Consider the following 10,859-nt stretch of genomic DNA (forward strand, 5'->3'; position numbering starts at 1 on the left):
GCTGGTTTTAGAAAAGGCAGAGGAACCAGAGATCAAATTGCCAACATCCGCTGGATCATGGAAAAAGCAAGAGAGTTCCAGAAAAACATCTATTTCTGCTTTATTGACTATGCCAAAGCCTTTGACTGTGTGGATCACAATAAACTGTGGAAAATTCTGAAAGAGATGGGAATACCAGACCACCTGACCTGCCTCTTGAGAAATTTGTATGCAGGTCAGGAAGCAACAGTTAGAACTGGACATGGAACAACAGACTGGTTCCAAATTGGGAAAGGAGTACGTCAAGGTTGTATATTGTCACCCTGCTTAATTAACTTCTATGCAGAGTACATAATGAGAAAACGCTGGACTGGAAGAAGCATAAGCTGGAATCAAGATTGCCAGGAGAAATATCAATAACCTCAGATATGCAGATGACACCACCCTTATGGCAGAAAGTGAAGAGGAACTAAAAAGCCTCGTGATGAAGGTGAAAGAGGAGAGTGAAAAAGTTGGCTTAAAGCTCAACATTCAGAAAATTAAGATCATGGCATCTGGTCCCATCACTTCATGGGAAATAGATGGGGAAACAGTGTCAGACTTTATTTTTTGGGGCTCCAAAATCACCGCAGATGGTGACTGCAGCCATGAAATTAAAAGATGCTTACTCCTTGGAAGGAAAGTTATGACCAACCTAGATACCATATTCAAAAGCAGAGACATTACTTTGCCAACAAAGGTCCGTCCAGTCAAGGCTATGGTTTTTCCTGTGGTCATGTATGGATGTGAGAGTTGGACTGTGAAGAAAGCTGAGCTTCGAAGAATTGATGCTTTTGAACTGTGGTGTTGGAGAAGACTCTTGAGAGTCCCTTGGACTGCAAGGAGATCCAACCAGTCCATTCTGAAGGAAATCAGCCCTGGGATTTCTTTGGAAGGAATGATGCTAAAGCTGAAACTCCAGTACTTTGGCCACCTCATGGGAAGAGTTGACTCATTGGAAAAGACCCTGATGCTGGGAGGGATTGGGGGCAGGAGGAGAAGGGGATGACAGAGGATGAGATGGCTGGATGGCATCACTGACTCGATGGACGTGAGTCTGAGTGAACTCCGGGAGTTGGTGATGGACAGGGATGCCTGGCGTGCTGCGATTCATGGGGTCGCAAAGAGTCAGACACGACTGAGTGGCTGATTTGATCTGATCTGATCTAGCAGTTTTTATGCATGTACATAGAAATACATTGAAGACTGTGGCCCAATATGCATACGTGGGCACATATGTAATAGAACAAGGACTTATGAAGTGCAGTGCATTCTGTTCTAGAGAAGGAAGTGGCAACCCACTCCAGTACTTTTGCCTGGAAAATCCCATGGATGGAGGAGCCTGGTAGTCTACAGTCCATGGGGTCGCAAAGAGTCAGACACGACTGAGTGACTTCACTTTCACTTTTCACTTCATGCATTGAAGAAGGGAATGGCAACTCACTCGAGTGTTCTTGCCTGGAGAATACCAGGGACGGGGGAGCTTGGTGGGCTGCCGTCTATGGGGCCGCACAGAGTTGGACACGACTGAAGTGACTTAGCAGCAGCAGCAGCAGCAGTACTCTGTTCCATTCCATTTCATTTTGTCTTATTACATTTTATTCTAGACTATCTTGTGTGATTATATTTCATCATAAATCCTACCTATCCAAGATGGAGAATATATTCCCTGGTATAAGATAAAAGTGAGACCTCTTCATAATCTGCTGCAGTGGTCAAAGTAATATTAAAAAAGTCATTATTATATATTCAGTTATGACTGTCTACAAAACACCTAAGAGGATTCAGAAAATAATATGAGTATTTCAGAATCTATTTACATACCTATCTAGAAACTTTCAATCTATTTAGATAAGATTATAAAGAAAACTTCAAATTATAATAAAAACATATTTAAAGTTCAAGTAATCTGGCACCCATATAAATGTTGTAAAGGAGGTGGGAGAGGAAACACTAGGTTTCTTCATCCACTGCCCTAGAATTGCAGGCTCAGTGGGCATATGGATGGCTTATCTTGCAAGTTATTGCAAAGGTTAGTTTTATCTTACTTTTTATTGCCTTATACGCTGTCATTCTTTTTATCCTCTTTTATGTCTTAACCATGTGCCATTTGATTAGTAAACCATTGCTTAGCACCCTCTCATTCTCCTTTATCAATATAGTCCCCCACTTCAAAATAGGATACTGATTTCTTTGTTAGAGTAGCAAAAAGTACAAGAATATATACCAAAACCATAGTAACTTAGAACAATGGTACTTAATTTCTTGCTTATACAATGTTTTATTGACATCATAGGTCATCAGGGTTAAAACTGGGAAGGCTTGTTTGCAGGCCGCTATTTAGAGAACAAGAATGATGGCAGCTCTGCTATCATCAACATGTGATTATAAAGGTTTCCCTGGGGATCAGCATTCCAGTAGCAGGAAGGGGAAATCCCGAAGGAACACACAGGAAGAATTTATGGCTGTGTTTAGAAGTGACCTTGTCCATTTCTGTTCTCATTGGCTGAAATTCAGACACATTGCCATGTCTAAATGCAAGGAAGCCTGGGAAATATAATCTAGCTGAGAATTCAAAAGTGGGTAAGAAGAGGGAAATGGCTTCTTCTCTGACACTTTAGGGTTCCTGTTATAGTCTGAATTGTTTTGACAATTAAACTTCTTTCCTCATTTTATGGATTGTCCTAGAGGTTTGGCATTCCTTTGAAAGGACACTTTAGAATAAATATTTTTATAAAGGACTTTTCATTTCTATTCATGCAGGATTCTGGGTATTTGTGGATTTCTTAAACCCCAAATTTTACTCATATGATTCTTCAATTGGGCTCATTCTGAAGCTTCATCCATCTTGGTATTGCTACAACCATACTGTTTGTAATTGACAGAGATGGATGACATCACAATAGAGCATTATCCATGTGGAGGGGCACCCACAGAAAGCTGGCATTATGAAGTGAACATTACACCACAGTACTGTCAACATATGAAATCAGGAGTAACTATCAGCAACCAAGGTGAGATCATTTTTCATCTTTGTGAGCAGATTCATCAAGGTCCTGTGTACTCAATTGGGATTGAAGGAATACATATATACTAGGTGTCTTCTGTATATTGTCATTGTATCTTAGCTTAAGGTGTAATTTTATTTTCATTGACAAGACACTTGAGATTTGAGTTTGCATATTTATAAGGATGAGTGGTCTCTACTTGCTCTTAGGTTGCTCCCCATGTAAGAGAGGAGGTAGGTAAAATAGACTGCTTCCAGTAGTGGTAGGAACATGTAGCCTGTTCAGACAGCATAGACTGGTGATGTCTCTCAGCAGTGTTCATTGACCTAATTGTGGGAACAGAGAAAGTAGACAGTAGGAGTTGCTCACAACATAAAAATCGAAATAAGAATGGTAAGCATTTGTGTACAGAATATAGATGTGGATTTGGATCTGCTTGAGTTGAATCCTGTCTCTGTCAGTGAGATGCTTGTTCTTGGCCAAGTTACTTTACTTCTCTGAGCCTCATCTGAATAAGAAAAATGTAAATATATTTTTTTGTAGAACTGATATGTATATAATGTATATCTGTCATTTTATCTATCTGTCTCATGATCTAGCTGCCTATCAATTATCTAGGTATGTCAGTACTTAGATACATATGTAGATATACCCAGTGAAAGTGAAAAGTGAAGTTGCTCAGTTGTGTCCAACTCTTTGTGACCCCATGGAGGGTGTAGCCTACCAGGCTCCTCTGTCCATGGGATTTTCCAGGCAAGAATACTGGAGTGGGTTGCCATTTTCTTCTCCAGGAGATCTTCCTGACCCAGGGATTGAAACCGGGTCTTCCTCATTGTAGGCAGACACTTTACCATCTGAGCCACCAGGGAAGTCCCAGATATATCCAGTAGTGGATATATATATATATATATGCACATATTCTACATCTATCTTTCTATCTCTCTACTACCTAGGTATATTGGATTACTTTTCAATATCTGTAATTTGCATTCTGATTTTCAAGCATTTTGTAGATTTACAATACTCAATGTGGTTATTGTTATTAAGTGTTGTAGTGAATTTATTGTTAGCTTGAAAATATTTACTAAATAGCATGTATAACTATATGCTGTTTTTCAATATAGGGAGCCAGGCAGAAAATGTAAACAAGTGAAATTCAAATGTTCATCATATACTTAGAAGTCAGGAGGACCTCAGGAAACCAGTGAGATTGCAGAGGATATTCAATAAAGGAAGAAAAAAAATGCAATTTAGAACACAGAAAATGGCTAGACAGGAGGGTTCTAGAATACCAGAGTTGAGATGGAGGAAATTAATGAGTTATCTATATATTGGAATGGTTTTTCTGGGGATTGGCTTAAGTAATGTTGGTGGGCCAACAAAATGGGCCATGAAAAATGATGTGGTCAGAAACTAATAAGCTAGGAATCAATTGGCATGAAACCAGGGGGACTAACATGGTGCCAAAAGCGATGGGGCAGAGCAGGAGGAAAAATGGAGCAAGCTCTAAAACTCAGAAAGATGGGTGCACTTTCTAGTAGTTGGTTTATGGCCATGACTTCCATTTTATTTATTTTACATTATTTATTTATTTGACTGTGTTGGGCTTTAGTTGGGGTATATGGAATCTTTCGTTGTGGTGCACGAACTCCCTAGTTGTGGCACGCATGTTCTGGAGTTCAAGATTCAGTAGTTGCGATGCTCAGACTTAGTTGCTCCTCTGTATGTGAAATCTGTTTCCCAACTAGGGGTCGAACCCACATCTCGAGCGCTGCAAGGCGGATTCCTAACCACTGGACCACCTGGGAAGACCCTATCTATGGCTTATGAGAGAAGGAATTTTTTAATGAAGGCAGCAGTCTGCTGTGACTGAGGGCATGAAGCAAAAGTTCCTGGAGGCATATAGTCAGTCTATAGGGAGTGAGATAAGGAGTATTTTTTTTTTTATTGAAATGAATGTGTGTATGCTATTGTGAGGAAAGCACCAGATTATTTACCATTAAAGAGAGAACCAAAATAGAGGGATATTTGCTTATAAAAGAGCAGGGACCCTTATTAGATGGTAGAAAGGGCTGATTCAATACAATATAGACCATGGTCTGTTTCCAGCTGACCCAGTCACCTATTCCTTGTTTCCCATTCTTCTTTTGTCCTTGCCAGGGTTCTATTCAAGGAAAGAAGGCATTCTTTTAAGTAGAAAGGGGATCCATAGAGATAAATGTGTGCTTGCAAAGCATTAGTAAGAGGATTGAAGAAATAGAAGTTAGGGGGCTTCCACTGTCTCTTCATCTTGGGGTTGGATGGTTAGAGTTGTGACTCAGAAAGTACAGAACTGTCTCTGCTGCTACACTGCAGTCAAAGTGCCTCACACACGAGGCAGTGGTGTGCTTCAAGCGTATCTATCCGATTTTGCTTGGTGGCAGTCAAAGCAGGAAAAAGGGCTTCTGCCCTATTTTTGCCTTTCTATTCCCATGCCACTGTGTCCTGCTGGATTGAGTTCAGTCACATGCAGAAATCAAGCTCTGTCTTGGAAATAGAAATTTTAGTTTTATCTCCTCTTCCATATAAGAAGTTACATATAAATTATCAGGATTTGAAGACAAATGGTAATAAAGCTTGGGCTTCCCTGGTAGCTCAACTGATAATTTGCCTGCAATGCAGGGGACCCCAGTTCAATTCCTGGGTTGGGAAGATCCCCTGGAGAAGGGATAGGCCACCCATTCCAGTATTCTTGGCTTCCCTGGTGGCTCAGCTGGTAAAGAATCCACCTGCAATGCAGGAGACCTGGGTTGGGAAGATTCCCTGGAGGAGGGTATGGCTATCCACTCCAGTATTCTTGCTTGGAGAATCCCCATGGATAGAGGAACCTGGCGGGCTACAATCCTTGGAGTCACAAAGAGTCGGACATGACTGAATGACTAAGGACAAGCACACAATAAAGCATATTAAATATAGTCCCCAAATCCTTTTATTTTTTGTTGTTGCTGTTATTTATGTTTCTATAGTTCATTCCTGTAATCTTTCCTTGTATACTGTTATCAACCAGGTCCATGCTCAGTAACCTTAGTTAAACTTGATGGCACATTAAGAAAAAACATGCAAAACAAGCTACCTACTTTGTTTAGGCTCTGCATAAAATCCCTTAAAAGGCAGTATAGTGAAACTTTCAGTGTGATGCATGTTTCCCCTATTTAAAAGGTTCAAAGGTCAGTTCTGGATCCTGTGATGGGGTAGACTTTTCCATCTACCCTGGCTGCTGAGACACCCCAAGTTTCTCTGTGCCTGCAGGAGGAAGGGAAGTACCAGGCAGCCCCCCTGCTCACTCACCGGCACAACATTTTCCTGATCTCATTTCAAGCACATCATTTTCTCTGCTCATTTAGATGCTTGATAACAGTATGAAGTGGGGGTGTACTTATCCAAGTCTGAGTTGTTTCTAAGTCCAGTTTGTAAACTTGTCTTTGTTACATGGCTTAGCTTACATGCAACTCTCATTCCCTGAATAGCTCCTCTTCCCTGCCTAGCTTTCCCCTTCTAACTTTCTCCTGGCAAAACTGGGATTCTGGCTAAACTCAAACCTCCCACTTGAGCTGCTCCTGCATATATATCCTGCCTGCTCAGAGTCTCTACCTAGAAGTTGTAGTAGGCATGTTTCTAAGCATCTGCCCTTCAGGATTTCCATTCCCTCATTATTTAATCAAGCTCTCATTGATTGTGTGAAATGAAATATTACTCTGAAATGAACTATTTCTGTGAAATGAAGTATCTTCTTATACCAGTAACAAGCCATGGCATAGCCATCTGAGCCCAGGTAAAACAATGCCAGCTATTCTGCAGCCATCAGCCACTTCCTCTCTAATAAGCACTGAGGACTTGGGGGGATGTGGGGAACACAAGAAGCAGTTATCTGCCACATCACCAGCTCTTATGGTTATACAAGGAATTAGGATCTGAACAATCAAAAAGCAGGATTTGGCCCCAGATAGCTGAGATGCATATGAGAGAAATGATTTCAGTAAGCCTTGTGTGTCTTCCCATACATAGAAGAGCACTAAATCTCTTCATGCAAGAGATCTGGTTTTCCTTAATTAACAATAATCTTTTAATATTCAGATTACCTGCCCCTTGCTGCAAACTTGTATATAGCCTGGCTCCTTCCCTTTCCTTCTCAGAAGCAGCTCTCTCTAGGTCACCTGAGATACTGTTTACTGGGCTTGGAGTCCTCGTGATTCCCACCGAATAAACCTAACTCTCAACTTTTAGGTTGCACATATTTTTTCAGTGGACAATTGAATAATGAGGGGAAGTAAAGGCAACTTTTCAAAGAGTTATGCTGTCAAAGTGCTTTCCAGATATTATTATGTTATATGTGTGTGTGCGTGTGTGTGTGCTCAGCTGTGTCTGACTCTCTGCAACACCATGGATTGTAGCCTACCAGGCTTCTCTGTCCATGGAATTTTCCAGACAAGGATACTGGAGTGGGTTGCCATTTCCTACTCCAGGGGGATCTCCTCAACCCAGGAATAGACCTACTCTTGTGTCTCTAGCATTGGCAGGCAGATTCTTCACCACTGTGCCACCTGGGAAACCCTTTATTATGCTATAATTCTTTCAAAAAAGAAATTATCCTCAATTTTTTTTTTTTTTTTTGGTATGCCTGCTCTAATTAATTGAGCTCTTCATAGTAGATAAATTTCTCCGGCTGGAGTCAGAGGATGTAGCAGAAGAAGAGTTAGGCAAGAGAGACGTATAGAGAGATGACTGAGCCTTGAAATAGGTTCACCCCAGAGCTTCTAAAAAGGATTACAGCCTTGATGATACCTTTATTTCAGTCTTGTGAGACTCTAAGCAGAGAAACTATGTGACCCGGCCATTGTGTACACTTCTGATATATAGAACTGGGAGATAAAGCATTTTCCCTATTCCAGGATGCTGTCTATGGTGATATGCTGTGGCAGTAATAAAAAACAGTACAGAAGTTAGAGATCTCTAAGTTAATATATCCAGTTCAGAACTTAGTATATTCCAAATCCTTAAACCCTGATTCCTCTCCAGTCTATCTTGTCACTAAAAGACATCATTATTCATATACTCACTTGGGTCGCATATATCAGAGTTATTTCTAGATTTTTTTTTTGAAATCCACATCCAACATTTTTCAAATACCTCTGGGTATTTCCAGCATTTCTATATCTGATCCTTTCTCCCCTGGGAGCCTGATCCCAGCCTAGTCTAAACAATCACCCCTCTCAACAGAAGTTTTGAAATAGACTTTACTCTTTTTTTTTCCTAAACAGAATCATATTCACAGGATCATCATAGAAATGAAAATTTGAAAATGCAAATCAGAAAATGTTATTATTTTATCTAAAATTTTAGTTACCTTCCATACATTTAGAATGGAATTCAAATCCTAGGTCCTTTATGATGTGATCTGTCTGCCTCCTTGATATTCTCTTCTTTCTTACTAAGTTTGAATCAGATTAACATTCTATGGTCTGATACACACAGAATTCATTGCTACTTCAGGTCTTTCCATCTTTGATTCCTTCTGCCTTGAGTGTCCTTTTACCAGATATTGTAATACTTTGCTCTTAACATTCTTCAAGTCTTTGCTTAGATATCATTTCATCAGAGATTCTGCCAAACAAGACAGCCAATCACCATAGTTTTTTTTTTTATCACCTCACCCTTCATCTTCCCTGGTGGCTCAGGTGGTAAAGAGTCTCCCGGCAGTGCAGGAGACCCAGGTTCAGTCCCTAGGTTGGGAAGATCCCCTGGAGAAGGAAATGGCAACCAACTCCAGTATTCTTGCCTGGAAAATCCAATGGATGGAGGAGCCTGGTAGGTTATAGTCTGTGGGGTCGCAAAAAGTTGGACACGACTGAGCTACTTCACTTCTTAGGAAAGTGCTTTTTCCTTCTTAAATTACATTTACATTTGCTTACTTTCTTTTCCTGTTATATTAGAATATAAGCTCCATGAAAGCAGTGATTTTGACTGCCTTCATTATTACTGATCTCTCATTTGCTGTAACAGTCTCTGTTTCATGGCAGATTCTCAATAAGTAGTTGTGGAATAAGGATAGCATTAAACACCAAGAAACAAATTTAGGCTTACTTCAAGTATCTTTGAGAAGTTTTGATTCATAAGTACTTGGTGGAAATGTGGGTAATTAAGTAAGTGTACAGAAAGAAAATGCAGGTTTATACTTCAACAGTGAAAAAGAGATGATTGCTCTCATGATACAATGAGGCCATGATGGTCATAATACTTTTTTTTCCCAAATGGTCATAATATTGTGATTAAAATCTTACCTAATAATAGGAAGCAAGAGGAAATCTGGAAATCTCAGCCATCTTCCTTTTATTATTGATGTCTGAAATGATCATTATTTATCAAGTCCTACTTTGGCTGGAAAATGATTTTTTATATGACATTTCAAGATTTGTGCCTTGATTGTACCTCATTTAGATATTTAGATTTGCTAGGAAGACATCTTTGCTCTGGAATTGACAGGTCATGTAAAAAGCTGCAAGAGCTATTATTTAATTTTAGTATCTTTTAACATGTTATTTTGTGTTTTGTAATTATATGATGGGTTGAGGTACCCAAGAAAGGATCCTGTTGCCTACTTTTCCAACTTCATTACCCTAAACTATGAGTCTAGGTATCTCATTGTATTTTTTCCTAATTCCCTCCTTGGTTTCATAGCACAAGGGCAGGTTTCTGGTAGCAATAATTTTCAAATGGGTGGCATAAATGTGGACAAAATGATGGCTCTCCTGAGGACACTGGAGGCTTAGTATCATTGCTGAATTCTTTATTTTCAATTTGTTGGCATACTGTTTTCATAACTTGTGCTTTCTTTTACAATTTCTAAGATTATTTAGCCCCAAAACTCAGAGCTCATGGGCTCTGTCTTCTATATCCAAAAAAGGAAAGAAGTTTTTCTAAAAATCTAGTAAAGGAATTTTGGGTATCGGGTGATGTAGTTGTGGGGTTAATGAATTTGGTGGTGGGTTCTGCTGTGTTTGTAGTGGAGTCTGCATCATTTGTTATGGGGACTGTTGTGGTTATAATGGAGTCTATTGTGTCAGCAGTGGGGACTGTTGTGTCAGCACTGGGGACTATTGTGTCGGTAGTGGGGACTGTTGTGTCGGCAGTGGGGACTGTTGTGTCGGTAATGGGGACTGTTGTGTCGGCAGTGGGGAGTATTGTGTCAGTAGTGGGGACTATTGTGTCGGTAGTGGGGACTATTGTGTCTGTAGTGGGGACTGTTGTGTCGGCAGTGGGGACTGTTGTGTCGGCAGTGGGGACTGTTGTGTCGGCAGTGGGGACTGTTGTGTCGGTAATGGGGACTGTTGTGTCGGCAGTGGGGACTGTTGTGTCGGTAGTGGGGACTGTTGTGTCGGCAGTGGGGACTGTTGTGTCGGTAGTGGGGACTGTTGTGTCGGCACTAGGGACTATTGTGCTGGCGTTGGGGACTGTTGTGTTTGTAATGGAGTTTGTTGTGTTGGTAATGGAGATAGTAGGGGAGGCTGTTGTAGTTGCTGGTTTTGGGGGTAGAGGTGGAAAGAAGGGAGGATACAATGGAGGATATGGAAGGGGCTTTTGAGGTCTAGATGGATAAGGTCTTGGTGGATTTGGATAACCTGGGAAGAAAGGAGGGCGTGGTGGAATTCTCCCTGGACGAGAAGGTAGAAGAAGGTATGGTGGGATTCTCCCAGGACCAGAAGGTAGAGAAGGGCGTTGAACAAATCCTGGGACAGAAGGAATGCGTGATGGAGGAAGACGAGCAGGTGGCAGTGGTCTAGGCACTGGTAGTCTGGG

At 40.8% G+C, this 10,859-nt stretch overlaps 1 protein-coding gene across 1 annotated transcript in view; it reads left to right on the top strand.

Moving 5' to 3' along the window:
• The window catches only part of LOC104987984, an 18,256-nt gene extending 7,612 nt beyond the window's left edge, over positions 1-10,644 (top strand). The window contains exons 4-5 of the mRNA XM_010839118.1: positions 2,904-3,032; positions 9,911-10,644. Coding sequence (XP_010837420.1) covers positions 2,904-3,032; positions 9,911-10,644 — 863 coding nt within the window. The remainder of the gene's footprint in view (positions 1-2,903; positions 3,033-9,910) is intronic.
• Positions 10,645-10,859: the final 215 nt, after the last annotated feature.

The sequence above is a fragment of the Bison bison genome, unplaced genomic scaffold (assembly GCF_000754665.1).
Source record: "Bison bison bison isolate TAMUID 2011002044 unplaced genomic scaffold, Bison_UMD1.0 scf7180017864110, whole genome shotgun sequence".
Taxonomy (NCBI): domain Eukaryota; kingdom Metazoa; phylum Chordata; class Mammalia; order Artiodactyla; family Bovidae; genus Bison; species Bison bison.